General features: G+C 46.7%; 1 protein-coding gene across 3 annotated transcripts in view; it reads left to right on the top strand.

The window, feature by feature from the left end:
- Positions 1-25,281, top strand: part of MYO1H (myosin IH) — a 103,742-nt gene that overhangs the window by 76,188 nt on the left and 2,273 nt on the right. The window contains exons 16-31 of one of the 3 annotated variants that reach the window (XM_033220698.1): positions 8-54; positions 4,290-4,370; positions 5,454-5,559; positions 6,986-7,103; positions 11,969-12,082; positions 14,113-14,189; positions 15,655-15,723; positions 17,721-17,805; positions 18,848-19,007; positions 19,924-20,007; positions 20,796-20,889; positions 21,404-21,459; positions 22,680-22,815; positions 23,412-23,479; positions 23,628-23,725; positions 24,717-24,816. In XM_033220698.1, the coding sequence (XP_033076589.1) occupies positions 8-54; positions 4,290-4,370; positions 5,454-5,559; positions 6,986-7,103; positions 11,969-12,082; positions 14,113-14,189; positions 15,655-15,723; positions 17,721-17,805; positions 18,848-19,007; positions 19,924-20,007; positions 20,796-20,889; positions 21,404-21,459; positions 22,680-22,815; positions 23,412-23,479; positions 23,628-23,725; positions 24,717-24,816 (1,493 nt within the window). Of the gene's footprint in view, positions 1-7; positions 55-4,289; positions 4,371-5,453; positions 5,560-6,985; positions 7,104-11,968; positions 12,083-14,112; positions 14,190-15,654; positions 15,724-17,720; positions 17,806-18,847; positions 19,008-19,923; positions 20,008-20,795; positions 20,890-21,403; positions 21,460-22,679; positions 22,816-23,411; positions 23,480-23,627; positions 23,726-24,716; positions 24,817-25,281 lie in introns of those variants that run through there. The other 2 variants (XM_033220699.1, XM_033220700.1) reach the window with 2 other exon arrangements.

The following is a 25,281-nucleotide window of genomic DNA, read 5'->3' as shown; positions in this document are numbered from 1 at the left end:
TTTACAGGATTCCTGGAAAAAAACAATGATCTTCTTTACAGACATCTGAAAGAAGTAAGTCTGACACTTAACTGTATGTGTTTCTGATGATTTTGAAATATTACCCATGATAGTGATTTTGGTAGAATTTGCCTTCTGGATTTTTCTTTTCCATGCATTGTGTTAGAACTCTGGCATGTCATGGCCAGAACAGACATTTAAGATAATCTGTATGGACACTTCACTCAACAAACCATTCAAATGTGTATGGTGCCCCGCTGGGTACCAGCTCTGGAGGCCATCAGTGAACAAGATGGAGTTCTTGTTCCCATGGGGCTTACAGTCAGGAGTTGGGGAAGCAGATAATAAATATATACACAAATAAGTTATCTATCAGTAAGAAGTGCTACAAAGAGAATACAGAAGGAACTGTGATTGAAGGGGACATTTTAAATTTAGGTGATTACAGAAAACACCCCTCGGAGGTCACTTTGAGCTAAAACCTGAATGAGAATGATTTTGGCCATAGAAGATTCAGAAGTTATTCCAGGTAGAGGGACCAGCATGTGCAAAGGTCCTATGGTCTGGATGAGGGGGAATGTTAGGACAGGGGGCTGAGAGCTTAGCACGGGGAGGTCCACAGGGGAAGTAGAGATTTCATTCTGGTGTCATGAGAATATACTGGGGTGACATGATCTGAGGACGAGGAAGCTGAGACCCAGACAGGTCACACCTTGCACAAGGTCACATCATGAGGTGGGGGCTGGGGATGGTATTAACCCCCAGGGCTGCTGATGGAATTCCAAATCTCTTTGCCTTTCCATGTATCTCATCAATCTAAGAAGTGTTGCTGCTGCCGCTGCTGCTGCTGTTGTTTTTGAGACAGTCTCGCTCTGTCATCCAGGCTGGATTGCAGTGGCGCCATCATAGCCCACTGCAGCCTCAACCTCTGGGGCTCGAGTGATCCTCCTGCCTCAGTCTCAGTAGCTGGGACTTCAGACACACACCATCACACCCAACTGATTTTTTTGTTTGTAGATACAGGATCTTGCTATGTTGCCTAGGTTGGTCTCAAACTCCTGGCCTCAAGTGATCCTCCCACCTCACTCTCCCAAAGTGCTGGGATTGCAGGCTTGAGCCACCATGCCATGCCTAAAACCTTGAGTTTTTAAGGGCCTTATTTTGTATTAAATAGTTAACTGTTTTGTACAAAATTAGCTTTTATTAGCTTGGTTTATAAAAAGTTTAACCCTCGGGTAACATTTTCGGACTGAGCAAGGGAATAGTCAACTCAGGAGTGTTTTTTCTGCCTTCCTGAACTTTCTCTACCACTTCTGGGATTGCTTGTCTCAACCTTTTAGGACTCAGGATAGACGAGCAACTCCTAACTTTGGATTCACAGACAGTAGCTCTCTGGGTCTGAGTCCCTGCCCAGCCCCTTCCCTGCTGGGGACCATGTGGCAGGTTTCCCCATTGGCGAAGTGTGTCTGCTACTCTCTGCCTCATGCAGAGGAAAACACGGGAGTGGAAGTGTCTGGTTGACAAACGAGAGACAGCGTTTTTCTAATGGCTTCCCCTCTGGGGTCATAGCCATTAGCTTCACAAACCAATCCACGGAGAGGGCATCACACAGGAAAAATTCTCTGAATCTCTCCCTTCACCCACCAGGGCTGAAGCTCCCTGAACTTTTTGACTTCAGGAGGGAACACTTCTAATTTGTTTCTGTACTATTTGCAGATTACTGTTCCATATCACTATAGGTTTGGAACTGCAATGGGTTAAACAACAACAAAAAATTCAATTAAAAAAACCGGGGGGCCAGGCGCGGTGGCTCACACCTGTAATCCCAGCATTTTGGGAGGCCGAACTGGGTAGATCACTTGAGCCCAGAAGCTTGAACCCAGCCTGGACAACATGGTGAAACCCCATCTCTACCAAAAAAAACCCACAAAAATTAGCTGGGTGTGGTAACACGCCCTGTGGTCCCAGCTACTTGGAAGGCTGGGGTAGCGGGGATTGCTTGAGCCCAGGAGGGGGAGGCGGAGGTTGCAGTGAGCTGTGAGTGTGCCATTGCACTCCAGCCTGGATGACAGAATGAGCCCCTGTCTCAAAAAGAAAGAAAAAACATATTTTTGAGTTGTGACAAAACATATGTAACATAAAATATAACATTTTAATCATTTTACTTATTCATTATTTTTGAGACAGAATCTCACTCTGTCACCCAGGCTGGAGTGCAGTGGCATGATCTCAACTCACTGCAACCTCTGCCTCGGGTTCAAAGCAATTCTCCTGCCTCAGCCTCCCGAGTAGGTAGAATTACAGGCATATGCCACCACACCGGGCTAAATTTTTTTTGTATTTTTAGTAGAGACGGAATTTTACCACGTTGGTCAGGCTGGTCTTGAACTCCTGGCCTCAAAGGATCCACCCACCTTGGCCTCCCAGTGTGCTGGGATTACAGGCATGAGCTACCACACTCGGCCACATTTTAATCATTTTGAAGTGTATAATTCAATACTGTTGAGTAAATTTACATTGTTGTGCAGTTCATCTCCAGAGCTCTTTTCATCTTGCAAAACTGAAACTCAGTCTCCACTAAACAGCTACTCTCTGTTCCCCCTGCCAGCAGCCCTTGGAAATACCATCTACTTTCTGCCTGTATGAATTTCACTCCTTTAGGGACCGTATATGAGTGAAATCAGACAGTGTTTGTCTTTTTGCGACTGGCTTATTTCACTTAGCTTATTCCACTTAGCATAATAAGCATAATACTTATTTCACTTAGCATAGGTTTATTCGTGTTGTGGAATATGTCAGAATCATCCTTTTGAAGACTGAATAATATTCCATTTTATATATATAGGGAAAATATTATTTTTCTGGTAGAGAATTAAATTTTTTTAAAAATTAAGGACTTTTGGTGATACAGATTATTTTAAAAAATATACGCACAGGGGCGAAAGTCAAACAGTCCAAAAGCTAGTGCCCTGGGTCCCATGTCAGCAAGTCTCTCTCCTGAGAACCAGCTGCTCACTTTTGTATTGTGTGTCCTTCCAGGAATCACACAGGATGTGTGTACGTGAATCTCCTTTTTTTTTTTCTTTCTCTTTGCACAATAATGAGCACAGTGTGTGGTTCTGCATCTTGCTTTTTTCACTTAACAACATTATCTTGGAGGTAATTTTTTTTTTTTTTTTGGTGAGACAGAGTCTCGCTCTGTCACCCAGGCTGGAGTGCAGTGGCGCCATCTCCGCTCACTGCAAGCTCCACCTTCCAGGTTCACGCCATTCTCCTGCCTCAGCCTCCCGAGTAGCTGAGACTACAGGCGCCCGCCACCACGCCCGGCTAATTTTTTTGTATTCTTAGTAGAGATGGGGTTTCACTGTGTTAGCCAGGATGGTCTCGATCTCCTGACCTTGTGATCCGCCCACCTTGGCCTCCCAAAGTGCTGGGATTACAGGCTTGAGCCACCGCGCCCAGCCCATTTTTTTCGTTTTGAGACAGGGTCTCAGTCTGTAACTCAGGCTGGAGTGCAGTGGCATGATCACAGTTCACTGTAACCTCGACTTTGTGGGCTCAAGTGATCCTCCCACCTCAGCTTCCTGAGTAACTAGGACCATAGGCGTGCACTACTACGCCTAGCTAACTTTTTTTTTTGGTAGAGATGAGGTTTTGTCATGTTGCCCAGGCTGGTCTCAAACTCCTGGGTTTAAGCCATCTTCCTGTCTTGGCCTCTCCAAGTACTGGGATTATAAGCCTGAGTCCCATCCATCATTCCCGGCCTGGGATCTTTTTCTTTTTTTTTTTGAGACGGAGTTTTGCTAACTCTTGTTGCCCAGGCTGGAGTGCAGTGGCATAATCTCAGCTCACTGCAATCTCCACCTCCTGGATTCAAGTGATTCTCCTGCCTCAGCCTCCCGAGTAGCTGGGATTACAGGCACGTGCCACCACGCCAGGCTAATTTTATATTTTTAGTAGAGATGGGGTTTCTCCATGTTGGTCAGGCTGGTCTCGAACTCCTCATTCTTAAAGAGCCAGTTTTTTCTGAAGCAGCTGCACGGAACCAGGGACAATGTCTGAGAAAAAACAGCTAGCCTCAGTAAGTAGGCAAAGCAGTGGATGTAGAATGTGAACGTGGATTTCCATATTTGACTGTGTTGTTCCCCTTTCTTTACATTAGGAACGTCTTAAAGCATTCAGCAAGCAGATGGCTCTGTTGCTTCATGCACACTTCTGGGAGCCGTCCTGACGGCCCTGTAGCGATTTGTGAAACAGCGAATGTGGTGCTCATTTCTCTTCATTTACAGGTGCTGTGCAAGTCCAAGAATGTTATCCTGAGGGAATGCTTCCTGCTGGCTGAGTTAGAAAACCGGAGGAGGCCCCCAACAGTGAGTGGGATAAATGTCCATGCAAAATTGGAAAGGGAACAAAAATTCCCCAGAGGGTGAGATGACCACCAGCTACCTACGCTTTTTAAGCCACCTTCCCCTTTTCTGGAAGTATATTACTCTCTAACAGATTACGCTAAATATATGCACCTGTAATCCCAGCACTTTGGGAGGCTGAGGTGGGAGGATCGCTTGAGGCCAGGAGTTCAAGATCAGACTGGGCAACATAATGAGACCCTGTCTCTACAAAAAAATCAAGATAAAAATCAGTGAGACAAAACTTGGGTGCATTAAAAACATAAAAGAAAGAAAGAAAAAGTCAATTAGCCAGGTGCAGTGGTGTGCATCTATAGTCCCAGCTACTTTGGGAGGCTGAGGCAGAAGGATCGCTTGAACCCAGGAGTCTGAAGTTACAATGAGCCATGATTATGCACTCCAGGTTAGGTGACAGAGCAAGACCCTGTCTCTTAAAAAATCACTTAGAACGTGGCTTATATACATTAGCTTGGAACGTGATATTCATATTCCAAGTTTAGTCCCAGTTTGTTCGTTTGCAGACATTCGTTGAGCAGCACCTACTATGTATATGTGGCAGGCACTGTGCCAGGCACAGGGGTTTAGCAATAACAAGCCAGATGAGGTCCCTGCCCTCAATGGGCTTATAATCTAGTGGGAGAGGGTATAGGAAAATACCATCAAATAAATAAGTTATAATAATGCCAGCATCATGAAGGACACATGTCAACAAAGAAACACAAAGGAAGGTGGCAGAGAGTGGCAGAGAATGACAGGCCTGGGGCAGCACTGGTTTCTGCTGGGCACTCACCACGTCTTTGCTGAGCAAGTGAGGCATCCTAGACAGATGCTTGTCCAGCTTCCACATGACCAGACCAAGCTTGGGCTTCTTAGGTGAGGACATCCAAAACCACCTCTTAATGGGCCAAATGGCCACTAGGAAGACAATCTGTCAATAGTTCAGCTCTATAGGGTTGACACCTTGAGCCCTGGCCAGTCTTCTCTGTATTCACTGGAAGCAGCAGTATCTCCCTGGCTCATTTTCTCTCTCTCTCTCTCTCTCTGCAGGTGGGGACTCAGTTTAAAAACAGTCTGAGCAGCCTTCTAGAAATCCTCATCTCTAAGGAGCCCTCCTACATTCGTTGCATCAAGCCCAATGACAGGAAAGAACCCAGTGAGTTGTGAATCATTATGAACTGGGCTCAGGAAAGGAGGCCATAAGGCAAAGCGAGGTGGCAGTGGGTTGGGATCCTAAACACCACCACAAGCTCACCCGATGTCCTCTGGATGTGAATCATTTTCCTTTCTAAATAATAGAAGATGGCCAGGTGTTACATGCTTATGCCTGTAATCCCAGCACTTTGGGAGGTTGAGGCAGGCAGATTACCTGAGCCCAGGAATTGGAGACCAGCTTGGGCAACATGGCAAAACCCCGTCTCGACAAAAAATGCAAAAATTAGCCAGGCATGGTGGCATGTCTCTACTAAAAATATAAAAACTAGCTGGGTGTAGTGGCATGTGCCTGTAGTCCCATCTACTTGGGAGGCTGAGGTGGGAGGATCAATTAAGCCCAGGAGTTCAAGGCTGCAGTGAGCCATGATTGTGCCACTGCACTCCAGTATGGGCGACAGAGTGAGACCCTATCTCAAAAAATAATAATAGAAGGTAAATGAATTCCTTTGGTGGTTCAGAGTGAGCATTGCTCAGAGCTTGGTCATTTTCAGGAGCTACAAAGCTGAGTCAGGCAGGTGTCAGAGGTAAGAGGAGTAAACGTTGCTCTTTTCCAGTCAGGGAACAGTCTTCCAAAATGATCCATGACTTGGGTAGTTTCTAAGCTCTTGCCATGGTCTATCATGTAGTCGTTAGGAACCATTATAATGAATGATAATGAATCATCAGAGGCTCACAGAGGCCAGGCAGGAAAAGCAAATGAGTGAAGCAGACAGATTGTAAGGCAATAGGGAGTAGAGGGGATTGCGGCAAACTGGAGAAGGCACATTCTGTCTAAAGGGGCAGCAGCACTACTCCTCTCCGGCCAGCTATTGCCATGTGGGACTCTGGGCCCAGGATAGCCAGATCTCAGGACTTTTCAAAGGAACCAGAAATTTAATTTTTTCCTGTAAAATTCCCCCATTTAAAAAAACACAATTGGGCTGGGCACAGTGGCTCATGCCTGTAATCCCAGCATTTTGGGAGGCTGAGGCAGGTGGATCACCTAAGGTCAAGAGTTTGAGACCAATCTGGACAACATGGTGAAACCTCATCTCTACTAAAACTACAAAAATTAGCCAGGCATGGTTGGCGGGCACCTGAAATCCCTACAACTCGGGAGGCTGAGGCAGGAGAATCACTTAAACCCAGGAGGCAGAGGTTGCAGTAAGCTGAGATTGTGCCACTGCACTCCAGCCTGGGCAACAAGAGTGAAACCCTGTCTCAAAAATAAATAAATAAATAAAATTAATTAATTAATTAAGGCCTCACAAAACAAGTCTGGGGCCAGACCCAGCCCACTGAACTTCAGTTTTCAGACTGTGATCTGTCTTGGTTGAAATGAAGCCATGGTGTCCTTTCCTGTCATTCTCTCTTCTATTTCTCCAAAGGCAAATTTGATGACTTCCTCATAAGGCATCAGATCAAATACCTGGGGCTGATGGAGCACCTGCGGGTGAGACGGGCTGGTTTTGCATACCGGAGGAAATACGAGCATTTCTTGCAAAGGTAAAATGTGCTTTATTGATCTGAAGCTAATAGTCATGTGCCTACTATGTGAGAATCTCTGGGGTTTAATGATAAAGAAAATGGCATCCCTTAGGAAGGCTCAGTTTGGTTCTTAACTGCTGTAGTTTATGACAGCTAAAAACACTAACATTTGGGAGAATACAAAAAACCAACTCTGTTGCTCACACTTTTAATTCCAGCACTTTGGGAGGCTGAGGCGGGTAGATCACGAGGTCAGGAGATCGAGACCATCTGGCTAACACGGTGAAACCCCATCTCTACTAAAAATACAAAAAAAAAAAAGAAAAAAACTTAACTGGGCATGGTGGCGGGCACCTGTAGTCCCAGCTACTCGGGAGGCTGAGGCAAGAGAATGGCATGGATCCGGGAGGCAGAGCTTGCAGTGAGCCGAGATCGTGCCACTGCACTCCAGCCTGGGCAGCAAAGCGAGACTCCGTCTCAAAACAAAGCAAAACAAAACAAAATGATAAAAACCAGCTCTGGCTGGGTGCAGTGGCTCATGCCTGTAATCCCAGCATTTTGGGAGGCTGAGGTGGGAGGACTGCTTGAGGCCAGGAGTTCGAGACTGGCCTGGGCAACATGGCAAAACCCAATCTCTACCAAAAAAAGAAAAAAAAATTAGCTGGGTGTGGTGGTGCGCACCTGTAGTCCCAGCTACTTGGAAGGCTGAGGTGGGAGGATCACCTGAGACTGGGAGGTTGAGGCTTCAGTGAACTTGAGATCGCACCACTGCACCCCAGCCTGGGTGACAGAATGAGAACCCTGTCTCAAAAAAAAAAAAAAAAAAAAAAAAAAAAAAAAACACAAAAACTCAGTTTACCATCTCACTAATCCCTGTTTACCGTCAAAGGCAAGGCCAAGTGCGCAGACCTGCCACCAGGGGGCAGCCGTGGGCAGTGCCCCACAGGCCTCTGAATTAGCAGGGGAAGCTAAGTCCATTTGGGACCATAGGGCCTGGTTTAGTGCCTTAGCCCAACAGGTTGTCAAGAGCAGCAGGTTAGCAGCGGGGACATGGGTTTTCAAACCACACAAACTTGGGTCATAATCCTCATTCTCTTATAGCTGTGACCTGTCATTTCCCTGATCTGTTTTAAATTGTCTGGGCTCAGGGAATTTGTAAAGATTTAATGAAATATTTCTATGCCTATTCTCACCATCCCCCAAATTGCTTATACACCAACACTTCTTCAATGATGGGCTGTGTGTGAATTTATGCTACCAAAATAGCAACACACTCTCAAGCATAATAAATGGTCACTTTGGCGGGTCAGAATGGTTGACTATCAGCAATTTCATGTGGTTCAACCTAATATTTTGAGTGTAGTCATTTGAGACTCTTTGCCTTTGTTTTTCCTGGATATACCTCCTTTGCCTACCATTTTGGCCCATCAGCTACTTATCATTCATTCATCCTCATCCCAAATTTGACTTCTGCGGCAGATGGCAGGGGCAACAGCCACCGCCCACCTCACCCCCCAAACACATGTGAACTTGATGTTCCCATCTACCTGTGTTTTTTTTGAACTTCATACATCTATTGTCTATTTTTACTGCTGTCTGAGGCTCATTCATTCTTTCCATAAAAACTAGTGAGCAGGCCGGGCATGTTCGCTCACACCTGTAATCCCAGCACTTTGGGAGGCCAAGGTGGGCAGATGACTTGAGGTCAGGAGTTCAAGACCAACCTGACCAACATGGTGAAATTCTGTGTCTGCTAAAAATACAAAAATTAGCCAGGCGTGGTGATGCACGCCTGTAATTCCAGCTACTCGGGAGGCTGAGGCATGAGAATCATTTGAACCCAGGAGGCAGAGGTTGCAGTGAACTGCAATCATGCCACTGCACTCCGGCCTGGGTGATAGAATGAGACTCTGTATCAAGACAAAACAAACAAAAAAATTGGTGAGCAGCTATCTGAGCTAGCACTGTCCTAGCTGGGGTGACAGCAGAGAACAGAACAGACCCCATCTCTATCCTCATGGAATTTACTTTCTATGGGGGAGACCAGCAATAACAAAGATGTAAAGTTGGCTCTCCATACCCATGGGTTCCACATCTGAGGATTCAACCAACTATGGATTGAAAATGCTTTTAAAAATACAATGAAAATAACAATACAACAATAATAATACAAATTAAAAAGCAATACATGTAATAACTATTTAATAGTATTAGGTATAATAAGTAATTTAGAGATGATTTAAAGTGTATAGGAGGATGTACTCAGGTTATATGCAAACACTATGCCATTTTTTTAATCAGGGACTTGAACATCCGTGGATATTGTATCCATGGGGGTCCTGGAACCAATCCACCACAGATCCTGAGGGGTGACTGTATAAGGTCAGGCAGGGATATGTTATTTGAAGAAAAGTGAATCCTGGTAAAGGGAAAGAGTGGCCAGTCTCCCTCCTTAGGTAAGGGGGTCACTCTCTGAGTGACGGAGTGAGCCATGAGGACAATTGGTGTCTTCGTCTGTTTGGGCTGCTATAATGAAACACTGGGTAGCTTCTAACCAATGGAAACTTCTCACAGTTCTGGAGGCTGGGAAGTCCAAGTTCAAGGTGCTGGTAGACTCAGTGTCTGGTGAGGGCCAGCTTCAGCTTCCTTGTTTGTAGATGGTGCCTTCTCACTGTGTCTTCACATAGTGGAAGGGGCAGATGAGCTCATAGGGGCACTGATCTCATTTATGAGTGCTCCACCCTTGTGACCTAATCACCTGTCAGAGGCCTTGCCTCCTAACACCATCCCACTGGGAGTTAGATTTCATCATATGAATTTTGTGGGGACACAGACGATCAGTCCATAGCATTCGGGGAACATCAATGTAGGCAGGAAAGCCTGGAGATGGGAGTAGGCTCCAGGGCAAGCTGAGAGGCCAGCATGGCAGCTGGTCAGTGGCTGGGGACAGAGAGGCAGGGGGAGGTTCACAGGACTGAGCTGGAGATGGCCGAACCCTGTGCACCTGCCTGGCACCACTTCCCTTGATCAGGGAGCAACCATATCATAGAGTTGAAGACGACAGAAGGTACTAGTCCCTCCAACCTGCAGGCATTTAGGGCTTCTCCCCAGCCCCTCCTTATCTGTCTAACTTTGGCAGTGCGTGCTAGTATTGGGCAAGGTCTGCATGGATGAAAGCAGGGCCTGAGACATCCTGGCTAACACGGTGAAACCCTGTCTCTACTAAAATATACAAAAAATTAGCCGGGTGTGATGGCGAGTGCCTGTAGTTGCAGCTACTTGGGAGGCTGAGGCAGGAGAATGGCATGAACCTAGGAGGCAGAGCTTGCAGTGAGTGGAGATCGTGCCACTGCACTCCAGCCTGGGTGACAAAGTGAGACTCTGTCTCAAAAATAAATAAATAATAAAAATAAACATAATATGAAAGGAAGGAGCATATTGGGAATACCGCTGCTAGCACTCACTGAGTCTTGGACTGGGACCAAATACCTAGTATGTATTATTTAAACCTCATGAGAACCCCATGAGGAAGGTCGTGTTACTGTTCACGTTGCACCGGTGAGGTGGTGACTCGTCCCACTCTGGAGTTGGGCTGTTTCATTCTGTTTCTACGCCAGTGGCTCCAATTGTGTTGCTTCCAGCCTTGATCCATCTGCATTTCTGAATTCTGCATTCACTTGTTCCATTATACTACAGACATCACAGTTCTCTTTCTAGTGACTGCAGGGTAGAAGGGAACTGCATGCTGGAATCAGGTTCTTAACACTGGAGCCAAAATTACCCCTGGGGGTGCGGGAAGCCCTCAACACTTCACAAGCATGGAACCTTTTCTTTCTCTTCTCTACTCTTTCTTGAGACAGGGTCTCTGTTACCCAGGCTGGAATACTCACTGAAGCCTCAGCCTCCTGGACTCAAGCGATCCTCCTGCCTCATCCTCCTGAGTAGCTGGGACTACAGCCGCACACCGCCACACCTGGCTAAAAAAATTTTTTTTTCTTTTTTTTTGAGATGGAGTCTCGCTCTGTCACCCAGGCTAGAGGGCAGTGGTGCAATCTCGGTTACTGCAAGCTCTATCTCCCGGGTTCAATGCCATTCTCCTGTCTCAGAGTCCTCAGTAGCTAGGACTACAGGCTCCCGCCATCATGCCCCGGCTAATTTTTTATATTTTTAGTAGAGACGGGGTTTCACCGTGTTAGCCAGGATGGTCTCGATCTCCCGACCTTGTGATCCGCCTGCTGAGGATCACAAAGTGCTGGGATTATAGGCGTGAGCCACCGTGCCCAGCCTTTTTTTTTTTTTAAGTAGAGACAGGGTCTGCCCAGGCTGGTCTCAAATGCCTGGCCTCAAGTGATCCTCCTGCCTTGGCCTCCAAAATTGCTGGGATTACAAGCTTGACGCACGGTACCTGGCCCCAAGCATTGAACTTTTTCTTCTGGTGCTAGACTACATTTGTTTGTTCAGTTTTCTGTTGATGGACATCTGGGTTGTTTCCACGTTTTGGCTATTATGAATCATAGCACCATGCACTGCTACACCCAGTGACTGCTATGACATTCAGGTGTGAATGTTCGGACACCTTTTCATTTCTCTTGGACAGTTACCTAGGAGTAGAATTGAGTCACTGGGTTGAGCATCTGATGATGTCATTGTTCTACAAAGACAGGTCAAACTTCCTATTACATTGAAACAGTTTATCTTTTCTTCCTTTCTTGCAAAGCACCCATCTTTGAATTCGAGAAAGTTCGTGTGATGGGACTACTACATACAGTGAGTGGCTGACATGCCACAGCAGCGCTCAGCAGGCTTCTGGGGCCGGGGATGTGGGGGAGGGCTAGCGGAAGGTACAGTCACAGCTTCTCCATGTGGGTCTCCTCTCCTGCTAGGTACAAGTCCTTATGCCCAGACACCTGGCCGCACTGGCACGGGCCTCCAGCAGAGGGCGTGGAACGGCTGATCAACTACATCGGCTACAAACCTGAGGAATACAAGTTAGGCAAGTAAGTGACCAGAAGACCACCGAATGGTCTCTTCCCTTGACATCAAAGGGTTTGTGCATTGATCCCTATCCATCTAGAGCCTGGAGACTCAATTCCTAGGGATTTACGGAGATTTACAAGATGTATGCCTCATCTACTCAATGTAAATGCAGCTCTTAATTATTTAGAAGAGCTATGGTGCTGCCAGTGGGAGGCCGTGAAGTTATAAAGGAACGCTCCGCACTAAACTGGCCGGCAGATGGGCCTCCTTGCTGGCAAAACACAGGGAAGCAGAGGGGCCACCTAACCTCTGTGTGCCTGGATTCTTTCACTGTTTCCATGTACGCGTGACCTGCCAGAGGAGCTATTGGGATCTAGACAATGTGAGATCATCTGTAGCATCTCAGAAATGGTGTGCTAGAACTCTTAACTGGAGTCTTAGTTGTCCATGAGCAGAGAACTTTCGTACGCATTGAAAGCTTTCAGGCACAACTCAAGGGACGTGAATCGGGAAGATCTGAGGCCGCCTTGTTAGTCATTTTGGTCAGGGTTAATGTGGTTGCAGGGGAAGGTGCCCCAGCGTGAAGATGTATTCCCCAAGGCAGGGCTTCCCTGCTCCGGAGATCTCTGCCTGTGACCCTGTTCGTGAGCTGTCCCCGCCGACTCCGAACTCCCGCTTGTACATGGTCGTCTGGGCCGCCTTGGCCTCTCCATCTTTAGGCTCCTGTTCTGGGCCTGTCCCAAGGATCACTTACCTATTCAATCCAGATATCCAAGGGGATTCTGCAAGGCTCAGCACATCCTGAGGGAGGCAGGGCATGGAGGTCAGAGGTGGGATCCGTCTGTCCCCTGTTCCATAAATTAGAACAGGGACAAGAGAGAGGGGGATCATCAGGCACCACCCACTGCTGCCCCCAGTGGCTGCCCAGGGAACTTTCCCTCACCAGGCCGAGGGTGGGGCAGGCAACGTGAGGTCAGTATTTGTAACTTCTCTCTGTTGGCTAATGTGATCTTTTTTTTTTTTTTTTTTTTTTTTTTTTTTGAGACAGAGTCTTGCTCTGTCACCCAGGCTGCAGTGGCGCAATCTCGGCTCACTGTAACCTCCGCCTCCCGGGGTCAAGCGATTCTCCTGCCTCAGCCTCTCAAGTAGCTGGGATTACAGGTGCACACCACCATGCCGAGCTAATTTTTGTATTTTTAGTAGAGATGGGGTTTCACCACGTTGGTCAGTCTGGTCTCAAACTCCTGACCTCAGGTGATCCGCCTGCCTCAGCCTCCCAAAGTGCTGGGATTACAGGCGTGAGTCACCACGCCCCGGCATGATCTTCTTTTAAGCTTCGATCCACATTCTTTATCTGGCTAGGCGTGGTGGCTGGTGCCTGTAATCCCAGCTACTCGGGAGTCTGAGGCATGAGAATCACTTGAACCTGGGAGACGGGGATTGCAGTGAGCCGAGACTGTGCCACTGCACCCCAGCCTGGGCAACAAACTGAGACTCTGTTTCAAAACAAAAAACTGTTACAAACAAAAAAACACCCATATTCTTTGTCGTCACTCTTTAAAGCCCAGGAACATAACTTAAAGCAACCTCAGGTTAGGATGGTGTATTCATTTCCTAGGACTATGTCACAAATGATCACAAAGTGACTGATTTAAAACAAATCTGTTCTCTCCTAGCTGTGGAGGCCAGAAATCCAAAAATCAAGAGCTGGCAGGGCCACGTTCCTGCAGGAGCCTCTTCCAGCTCTGGCGGCTGCTGGCGTTGCTTAGCTGTCGCTGTGTCCCTCCAGTCTCTGCCTCCATGCTCACAGGGGCTCCTCCCTGTGTCTTTCTGTGTGTATAGGGACACTCTCAGTGGATTTAGGGCCCACCCTATTCCAGGATGATCTCATTTCTATCCTTACCTCAGTCACATCTGCAAACACCCTATTTCCAAATAAGATCATATTCTGAGGTTCTGCGTGGTCATGAATTTTTGAAGGGGGCACCGTTCAACCCACTAGATGGTAAACTGACCAATTAATTACAAAAACATTTCTTTTCACTTTTAGAACCAAAATATTCATTCGTTTCCCCAGAACTCTGTTTGCTACCGAAGATGCCTTGGAATTTTGTAAACATCAACTAGGTATGATTTCTTTTTCTGTCCTGATTTCAATAATATATGAAATGAACAAGTAGAGCTTGGGGATACATCTTAAACATGGGTGTTTGATATAACGTTAGAAGCATTTACTTTGGAAACTAGGAACGAGATATGGGATTATGATAAAATCCCTGTGAATTTCTGTTTTCATGAGTGCTTGGAGGTCAGTCACAGATGCAGGCAGATATATAAACGTTGTTCTGCTGTCTCAGTGCTTGTTTGGATCAGATCCTGTTGTTCACTACTGGGGTGTAAAACCATGAGAGACCAGTCCCTTTAAATTAACGTTTCCAAAATGTCACTTGTCTGTGTGTCTGATGTTGGAAAGTGTAGCTTCAAAGCCTGCAGCCTGGGGGTTTGTTGGGAATGGTCAATGAGAAAAGTTAGGTGGGGAAATGCAAAAAGTAAAAAATCAAAACTGCTGGGGGAGGGAGCATCCCCCCTTTGAAACGTAACCAGCCTGTCAAGAAGCACGCTTGAGTCATTTGAGGGCCTGCCATATGCCAGGTGAACACTAAGTCCTTTATACCATGGTCTCATTCTGTTCTGAGAACAGACCCATGAGGCAGGTGACATGGGTGTTACTGTCTTCACTTTCTATGCAGGGAAACTGAGGCACAGAGGTGTTGATAACTTGTTGAAGGCTACACAGCGAGTAAGCAGCCGAGCTGGGGTTTGAACGTGCGTGTATCTGGCTTCAAGGCTTGGTGGTCTCATTTTCTGACCTCCGTAGCAGTGGGCACCAATGGCTGGGGATGTGGCTGAAGGGCCGTAGTTAGGCCAGCAGGGCCTGAGCCAGCATCTCTAACCGGCTCGCAGGGAACAGGACGTGGCTGCTCTGCAAGGCCCTTCATGAGCTTGGCCTCTGATAGGACCCAGATTGCTGTGTAGAGGGGGTGGATGCAGGATTGAGAAGCCGAGGGAGAGTTCTGTGGTCAGACCTGGGTTCGTGCTCCTCCTTAGCTGTGTTGCCCAGCAAGTGTCTTCACCATCTGTCTGAACCTGCATGCCCATGTGTAAATTGTGCTGATGATGCCTGCCTTGTGGGCTGGGGTATGAGAATGAAACCCAATGCCTGGCATGGAACTGGGGTGCTCTTAGCACTAGGTCTGTTCCTTGCCCTGGGAAAAGGAAAGGCAGGAAGGCAACTCCAGTTCCCAAGCAGCATCTGGGAGCAAGGCGTCATGTAACCAGCCAGCTCTCAGGTCCGTAACCAGCCAGCTCTCAGGTCTGTGACCAGCCAGCTCTCAGGTCCGTAACCAGCCAGCTCTCAGGTCTGTAACCAGCCAGCTCTCAGGTCTGCAGTGCTGAACTGGCTTCCTGAAACATCACTACACACAGGCCTTTGATGCCCCCTTCCGTTATCCCCCAAACACCCCTGGAGGTCACAACCACAAAGATGCACAAATGCAAAGCCCTTTCACCAAAACATCTGTTTTATTTCAAGTTGCAAGAATCCAAGCCACATACAAAAGCTGCCTAGGAAGGAAAGAATATGTGAAAAAAAGACAAGCAGGTAAGAATTAAAAAGAAACACACGAGTTTGCTCCGGTTCTCATCTGCTTGGCACCTGGGGGCACATCTGTGAGTTCTCTCCTCCTGCTCATCCTTAAAACCTTGGTGTGGGGCTATCTCGCGGTCCAATTCTGGGACCTCTTCTCATTTTTCCTTACTGATTGGAGATTTATAAAATAGTGGCCTGTATTTGTTCCACAGGCATGTTTTATTGGACCTACAATATGTGTACATTTAAAGAATAATTTTGTGGGCCAGGCACCATGGCTCATACCTATGATCCTAGCACTTTGGGAGGCTGAGGCGGGTGGATTACTTGAGCTCAAGAGTTCAAGACCAGCCTTGGCAACATGGTGAAACCCTGTCTCTACCAAAAAACAAATAAACAAAAAAACCCACAAATTAGCTAGGCGTGGTGGTTAACGCCTGTAGTCCCAGCTACTTGGAGGGCTGATGCAGGAGGATTGTTTGAGCCCAGGAGGTGGAGGTTGCAGTAAGCCACGATGGAACCACTGCACTCCAGCCTGGGTGACAAAGTGAGACCCTGTCTCAAAAAAAACAAAAGAATAATTTTTGAAAAAGGTTTCAAACATACAAGTCCCTTGAAGCCCTTCCTTTTTTTTGTCCCTCCCCAGTCATGTTCTCAAATAACACTCCCACCCATACGCATACATTTCTTGGGAGTAACCACTCTCTTGAATTTTGCATTAATCATTCTCTAGTTTTTCTTCAGTAGTTTCACTATTTACAGATGTATCTCTAAATAATCTGTTTATAATTTGGCATGTTTTAAACTTAAGAAAACTATACTCTTGGTATTTTGGGTGACATTTTTGCACTCCAGATTGTTTCTGAAATTCAACCAGGAGATGTGTGTAGATTTAAGTTATTCATTTGCTCATAGCTACATAGTATTCCACTGTAGCAGAGGTCAGCATTATAGGAAGTATTTTAGACTTGGGGGGTCTTATGGTCTCTGTCACAGCTACTCAACTCTGCCATGGTAGCAGGAAAGTAGCTTTAGATAATATGTAAATGAATGGGCAGGGCCATGTTGAAATAAAACTTTATTTATATAAACAAGCAGCGGGCTGTAGTGCGCCAGCCTCTGAGCTATGAGTATGCCACAACTTAACTGTTCTGTTGATGGATATTTGGGTTGATTCAAGTTGCTTGTTTTTGTAAATGAAACAGTGCTGTTCTGAGGATTAAAAGAAAAGCGTTCAAAAAATCTGAATACTCAAAAATCAAAAAATCTGAAGAGCATTTAAAAATTGGGAAACAGGCCGGGTACGGTAGCTCACACCTGTAATTTCAGCACTTCAGGAGGCCAAGGTGGGTGGATCACCTGAGGTCGGGAGTTTGAGATCAGCCTGCCCAACATGGCGAAACCCTGTCTCTACTAAAAACACACAAAAAATAGCTGGGCGTGGTGGTGCACATCTGTAATCCCAGCTACTCAGGAGGCTGAGGTGGGAGAATCACTTGAACCTGTGTAGCGGAGGTCGCAGTGAACCAAGATCACACCACTGCACTCCAGCCTGGGCGACAGAGTGAGACTCCATCTCAAAAAAAAAAAAGGGGGGGGGGAATAAGCCAGAACCTAAGTTTTATGTGCCCTAATTTATGTACCCCAATTTTTTAATGTAGACAACTAAAAGTAAACCCCAGTGAGACTAAACATGGTGGTAAGACTTATCTGTACCATCACAAGTGCCATTGCTGTGGCTGAAAAAGACCCTGGGAAAATGACTCCCTCATGTAATTTCGGGAAATCTTCCATAGGCCCCTCTGTTCTGTCTCCCCCTGGTTCAATTGTTGCCTGAGTGCTCCCAGGTAAGAACTGATGACATTCATCCGACCTTCCATCTCTGAGGCTAACAGAGTGTTGTGGTGGGTGTCCAGATGTTTGTTGAATGGATAAAGCCTTCTGGAAAAGCCTTCTGTGTTTCCATACGACTGTGCTCACCTTCTAATGCCAGCAGTGAACTCTTTCAGCCATCAAACTGGAAGCCCACTGGCGTGGGGCTCTGGCTCGGAAGGCAATCCAAAGGAGAAAGTGGGCCGTGCGGATTATCAGAAAGTAAGTTTTCAGGTACAACAGAAAGGACAGGTCACTAAAGGCTGGTGCCCTGCAGGGGATGGTCATGGAGGTAGATGAGTTCTTTGTGATTTTTGGATTTGTGCAGAAAGGAAAAACTCCCTTCAGAATGCCATTAGGAATTCAGGTCCATCCCTTTGCTCTGAGCTGAATTTGATGGTGATCACAACTCAGTGTATTTGGAATTTCTCTTAGCCTGGCTCAAAAGTCACAGAGTCAAATGCCTTCTGATGCCAGGCAGGTAAAGTGAGTGAATCTCACGAGCTGGGACAGGACAGCAGGGCATGGTAGAGACTGCAGCAAACTGGAGCGCCGCCCAGTCCACCTCAAGGTGCGGCAGGAACTAGCCCATTCCGGTTGACTGCTGCTGTGGGGAAATGTAGCCAGATGGCTTGAATTTTCAAGGAACACTGAAATCTGGGTTTTGGAGTTTTGTTGTTGTTGTTGTTGTTGTTTGTTTTTTTGTTTGAGACAGAGTCTCACTCTGTCACCCAGGCTGGAGTACAGTGGTGCAATCTAGGCTCACTGCATCCTCCGCCTTCTGGGTTCAAGCGATTCTCTTGCCTCAGCCTTCCAAGTAGCTGAGATTATGGGCACACACCACCACACCTGGCTAAATTTTTCGTATTTTTAGTAGAGACGGGGTTTCACCATGTTGGTCAGGCTAGTGTCGAATTCTTGACCTCAAATGATCCGCCTGCCTCAGCCTCCCAAAGTGCTGGGATTACAGGCATGAGCCACCATGCCCAGTCTTGAAATCTGGCTTTTATGCACTACTTCCTAACTCTTTTTGATTGGCAACTAATTAAAGCTCCTCAAAACAAAACAAGAGGCCATGTGGGTGAAACTGAACATATGTGTGGGGCAGATTTGGCCTGGGGCCTACATTCCAGGCTTCTGGCCTATGTGGTCATCTCAACAGCCTCTACCACTTTGGCCTCCTTTGAATCAAACAAGAGGGAAGAGAATGTAAATCTCAGTGAAGAAATGGTCCAGAAAAGAAAGAAAACATTTTCCTTTTTAGGTTCATCAAGGGATTCATCAGTCGCAACAAACCCCTCTGTCCTGACAACGAGGAATTTATCGTGTTTGTGCGGAAGAATTACATCTTGAATCTCCGGTATCACCTTCCAAAGACTGTCCTGGACAAGAGCTGGCTGAGGCCTCCTGGCATCTTGGAAAATGTAAGGACTAATATGGGATTTCCAGTGTTGTAAGTAACACGGGCACTGACGAAGCTTAACTCTCGTATGTCTTTGTGCTGCCTCCCTTTGGCTTGAAAGAGCTGCCCTGGCAAAGCCCTTCTTCCCAAGGATGCTGCACAAGAAATTGAACTTAGAACTCGTGACGTCGTTACTAACATTATAAAGCCACTGGAGGTTGTTTGAACAGAGCACTTTTTTTTTTTTTGAGATGGAGTCTTGCTCTGTCACCCAGGCTAGAGCACAGTGGCGCAATCTTGGCTCACTGCAACCTCCGCCTCCCAGGCTCAAGTGATTCTCATGGGTCAGCCCCCTGAGTAGCTGGGATAACAGGCACCCGCCACTACGCCTAGCTAATCTTTGTATTTTTAGTAGAGACGGGGTTTTGCCATGTTGGCCAGGCTGGTCTCGAACTCCTGACCCCAAGTGATCCATCCGCCTCAGCCTCCCAAAGTGCTGGGATTACGGATGTGAGCCACCATGCTCGGCTGACAGAGCACTTTCAAATGGTTTCTATTCTTGACGTAGCCTACGTAGAACAGCATATCTCAAGAGATGGTCTGGGACCCTCTGTGTCTGGAACTTAGAGGCAGGGCTGTTCTAAGATTCCTGGACTCTACTTTCGACCCACTGAGTCAAAATCTCCAGGAATCTCATTATAGCCAGTTCTGCAGGAAAGTCATAAACATATTCAAGTTTGAGAATCATTAGTTAAGCAACAGCAAAAAGTTGGGAGAGGATCTGGTTAGCTGCTCTGACTATAAAATATAAAATATTAACACTGTGCTTGAAATCAAACTGAATCCAGCAGTGTTTTTTTAAAAGCTTCATTTTGATTGCCACAGCCCCAGACAGGGAGTGAGTGAGGCAAGTGGAAAGAAGTATGTTCTCCACACAGGCATCAGATCTGCTCAGGAAAATGTGCGTGAGGAACCTGGTGCAGAAGTACTGCCGGGGGATCACAGCTGAGCGGAAAGCAATGGTAGGGACATGATGTCTGCGGTGGCAGGTGGTGGAGGGGGTGAGAGTGGGTCCTGAGTGTCAGTCCTCCTCATCCACCATTTCACCTATAAGCAGGGGGTCATGCTGGTCCCATGCTTTGAAATGTTCAAGATAATTGCAGGTAGACCAGCAGAGAGCCCCGGATGAATGCCAGCTGTTACTGTAGTCAGCATGGCTCCCTTGGTTACCATGGGAAAACGATCGCAATAGCTCCTGCCATTCATCCACGGGAGCAGAGAACGTAGACCCCTTTCTGCTGGAGATCTGTTTTTCACTGTGCTAACCTGTGGGTCTTTTGCATAAAGGGTACTATTTCAGGGTTTGTGGCCTTTCTCTGTTGGAATTACTCTGCTGCTACAGTGACAAAGCAGCCATGGACAATGTGTGCATGAATAGCATGGCTCTGTCCCAATAGAACGTTACTTACAAAAATGGACAGCAGGCTGAGTTTCGCCTGCAGGCTGAGTTTCGCCTGCAGGCTGTGGTTTCCCAATCCCTGATCTACAAGAAACTGCTCTGGGAACGCTGAAAAATCTACTTTCAGGAAGGTAGTAAGGGAACAAGCAGAAATGTCAACCCAGTCTCTACCAATATGACTTTTAGGGCATTTTGGCCAAAGCCAGGAAGGTGTTCTGACTTGCATGCTCCAGGGTAACAAGGCTCCCACAGTTTATCCAGCAAAGGATGTGACATCAATGGGTCTAGAGCTCCACTATCCCAAAGAAGCCTGTGGCTACCATTTTTATACTTTCAATTGTGTATTACCAGATGCAGCAAAAGGTAGTTACAAGTGAAATCTTCAGGGGAAGGAAAGATGGCTACACAGAAAGTTTAAATCAACCCTTTGCCAACAGTCGGATAAGTAAGTACGTTTTCCAGCCTATGTATTTGGCTTTCCAATTCTAAAAGGAGTCAAAGGGTGGGGTGCGGTGGCTCATGCCTGTAATCTCAGCACTTTGGGAGGCCAAGGTGGGCAGATTGCCTGAGCTCAGGAGTTCGAGACCAGCCTGGCCAACATGGCGAAACCCCATCTCAACTAAAATACAAAAATTAGGAGGGTGTGGTGGCATGCACCTGTAGTCCCAACTACTCGGGAGGCTGAGGCAGGAGAATCGCTTGAACCCAGGAGGTGGAGGATGCAGTGAGCCGAGATCATGCCACTGTACTCCAGCCTGAGAGACAGAGCAAGACTCTGTCTCCAAAAAAAACAATAATAAGTCAAAGGAAGATGCTCAACTCTGCAGCATTTCCTGCTGACTATTTCCCCAGCTGAGATCTTGGCACAGAGGTGCATAACAAAGCTAGCTGATACCAGTGACTTTTCCGCAGGATTGGTATTTTAGTGATGATTCATGGCCTTCTGGTTCCCTCTCTAGATGAAGGAGACATTAATCCCAAAGTGCTTCAGCTAATTAGCCATGAGAAAATCCAGGTAAGGCGATGTGTGTCCTCAGTCTCACACAGGATTCCCTCATCAAGTCTAAGAGCAGGGTCAGCTTTCTCCATAAAGGGCGCACTATTTAAATGCAGGGGCAGCTGGGCAGCCGGGGCTCTCAACTGTGAGGCTTTGGGTATTAACTAAGATGATGGGGAACAAGTGATGATTAGATAATGGCTGCTGTTCTCATGATCCCCCCGTCACCCTAGAAACCGTCTCGGTTTGCTTTCCAACACAATTGAGTGAAGTGTAGCCGTGAACTTAATCATGAAACACCCCCGTATTGGCGAGACGCAGTGTGCCACAGTGCCTGGGCACTGACGCTGGCTTTGAACGCAGCAGCCATGAGATCCTGGGCAGGTCACTTAAGCTCTTGGTGCCTCCGATCTTCTGTGAGTGAGGATAATGGGGTTACTAAGAGTATGAATGAGTCGGTGGGTGAGAGGTGCTCAGGCTGCTGCCTGGCACACAGCAGCAGGTGCAGTCCTGGTGATCGTGTGTGCCAGTGTCTGCTCTGCCCCACTTTTTTTTTTTTTTTTGGTTCCCTGGGGAATAGAAGCCACTGTGACTGGATTGGATTACACTGTGGCTGTGACAGTTTTCATCTCTGACCATCAGAGCAGACCTGCAAGGCAGGTAGCCATAGCCTTGACTTCCTCAGAGGGCAACGCAGCTAGGCAGAGCTAGGAATTAAACTCCCCACCATGCAGAAAGCCAGAAAAAAAAAAAAAAAAAATATATATATATATATATATATATATAATTTTACGTATATATATATTTAAATCTATTTGAGCTTCTCTGAATGCTTGACATCACTTTACTGGTGTCTGAGTAGCAAGAAACTCAGTACTCTCTGGCCGGGCGCGGTGGCTCAAGCCTGTAATCCCAGCACTTTGGGAGGCCGAGACGGGCGGATCACGAGGTCAGGAGATCAAGACCACCCTGGCTAACACGGTGAAACCCCGTCTCTACTAAAAAAAATACAGAAAACTAGCCGGGCGAGGTGGCGGGCGCCTGTAGTCCCAGCTACTCGGGAGGCTGAGGCAGGAGAATGGCGTAAACCCGGGAGGCGGAGCTTGCAGTGAGCTGAGATCCGGCCACTGCACTCCAGCCTGGGCGACAGAGCGAAACTCCGTCTCAACAAAAAAAAAAAAAAAGAAACTCAGTACTCTGCCCCGCCTCCCCACCATGAAGTCACCTTCCCCTTGTAGTATGGTGTCCCGGTCATTAAATATGACAGAAAAGGCTTCAAAGCACGGCAGCGGCAACTCATTCTTACTCAGAAAGCAGCTTACGTGGTGGAACTTGCCAAAATCAAACAGAAAATAGAGTACTCAGCTCTCAAAGGTAAGAAGTGGGCAATCTTAAAACAATGCACTGAGTCGACTCAACTACTAGAAAGGCCAGTCATGAAGCTCCCAAATGGGAAACACAAGTGTAGCGTGCCCAAAAACCCCAGGCTAGCGATGCACACCTGCAGTCTCAGCTACTGGAAGGCTGAGGCAGGAGGATCACTTGAGCCTGGGAGTTTGAAGCTGCAGTGAGCTGTGACTGCGCCACGCACTCCAGCCTGGGCGGCAAAGTGAGACTCCGGCTCCAAAAAAAACCCCCCAAAAAACAACAAAAAAAAACAAAAAAACCATCTGCCCTCCTCCCCTGGCGTTGCCCAGCCTGGACTGCACCCCTTATTCTGGCATAAATATTAATAGCACCACTTTACTCAAGTACCCAGATTGGGCAATAGTCTTCTTCCACGGTGATCGGAGCCCACTAGCAGGCTGATTTCTAAAGTATGCCCTTCATCCTTCTGGGCCCAGCTAGGAGAATGAAGCATGGGGTTGGGCAGCCCCTGGGCGTATCTCTTCTTCTCTGTCAAGCTATCTAGTTCCTGACTCATGTCAAGCTATCTAGTTCCTGGCTCCTAACTCTGGATCTGTCTTAAGGTGTCTCCACCAGCAATCTGAGAGATGGAATCTTAGTCATTCATGTTTCACCAGACGACAAGCAAAAGGTAATTATCAGCCACCAGTCTCTACTAAAAGACAGAAACGATACACTGCCAAAATGTTAAGTTGACCACCATGAAACTTGTCTGTCGGTGTGTCTGTTTCTTTAAGCTGTGAATACTGAAATTATGCCTTGTCTCCTCCCCACCCCAGGGGGATGCCGTTTTGCAGTGTGGACACATGTTTGAAGCAGTTACTAAACTCGTCATGCTGGTTAAGAAGGAGAACATTGTCAATATCGTTCAAGGAAGGTAGGTGGTGTCATCTTCAGCTCAGGAAGTAATTCAATGTCACAGTGTTTAAGACCGAGCATGGTGGCTCATGCCTGTAATCCCAGCACTTTGGGAGGCTAAGGCGAGCAGGTAACTTGAGGCCAGAAGTTCAAGACCAGCCTGGCCAACATGGTGAAACCCCATTTCTACTAAGAATACAAAGATTAGTTGGGCTTGGTGGTACACGCCTGTAATCCCAGCTACTCAGGAGGCTGAGGCACAAGAATCACTTGAACCCAGGTAGCGGAGGTTGCAGTGAGCCAAGATCACACCACTGCACTCCAGCCTGGGCAACAGAGCTAGACAATGTCTCAAAAAAAAAAAAAAATTATTACAGATCAGGGAAGATACAAATATTATTTTCACTCCTGGTTGCCTCCTGCTTCCAACATAATCAAGCACCATCTCTACCAGTAAGGGGTGAGAAACAAGCCTCTAGTGTTACATCCTCGCCCCCTCCCATAAAGAACTTTTTTCCGTCTTCATCCCTGTGATCTTGGGTTCCAGAGAAATGAAGTCAGTGAAGGCAGGATATGCTGGAGAGCTGTTTCTTTTCCCTCATCCTGTGCTGTTCCAAGTTTTAACAACCAGAGGAGCACATTTGTAGGTGGAATAAGGAGAGAGAGTTGAGTGCTTTGAAATGTGTTGTCTTTGTGTTGCTGTACCTGAGGGAATACTCAGCCCCTCAAGAGCTTCAGCGTGACATGGAAGTAGTTCCGCAGACATCACACTGGCCCTCTGAAGAACTGAATGTGCTCAGCTGATTTCATGGTAACTACAGAAACATGTAGGTTACCCAGCTGTGGCAACAGCATTCTTCCTTTCCTCAAATATGCTATAAAACACTGTAATAAAACAGGAATTTGATCTTGAAATTAGTAGAATTTCATAAGTGAATTTCTTTTGCAGACCAAAGGTTGAGAGAAGAAAATACAGTATGTCAGTAATGTGTCACTTTGTGTATTTTAAGTTTACAGTTTTTTATTAGTCCGGGAAAAGAAGGCACAATAGTTTTCGACACTGGACCGGAAGAACAAATCTATAAAAATAAAAATGGACAATTAACAGTGGTGAGTGGCCATCTCTGGGAGGGAAGTAAGCTGTTTTATAGAATATAAGTTAAAGTTCTACCAATTTCAGTCCTATAGATTGACTGGATTCATAAGCTATTAATAGTTCATTTCTGCCCTCTATTCCTGATTCTACATCTGTAAGACAGGAAGAAATTGATATAGAGATATATATGTCTAAACACTGAATGTGAAAAGAAGAAAAGCTGACCATCGTTAAGTTGTCAGGGAACCAGAAACTGACATAAGACACTTCTCAAATAGCAGAGTCTACCTTTTCACTGGATGAAGGCTTTATGCTTATGATAGTAGCTTATCCATAACTTCCTTCCACATTGAAATCAATGCGCTTGTGTCCCACCCAGATACTGAGACTTAATTGGTTGGAGGTGTGGCTTGGGCTTCAGGATGCAAGAAAATATAAACGTAAGAAAAGTATGTAAGAAATATATAAAAAATATGTAA

This window comes from Trachypithecus francoisi, unplaced genomic scaffold, assembly GCF_009764315.1.
Source record: "Trachypithecus francoisi isolate TF-2019V2 unplaced genomic scaffold, Tfra_2.0 Lachesis_group11, whole genome shotgun sequence".
Taxonomy (NCBI): domain Eukaryota; kingdom Metazoa; phylum Chordata; class Mammalia; order Primates; family Cercopithecidae; genus Trachypithecus; species Trachypithecus francoisi.
This window is presented reverse-complemented; position numbering and strand designations above follow the sequence as displayed.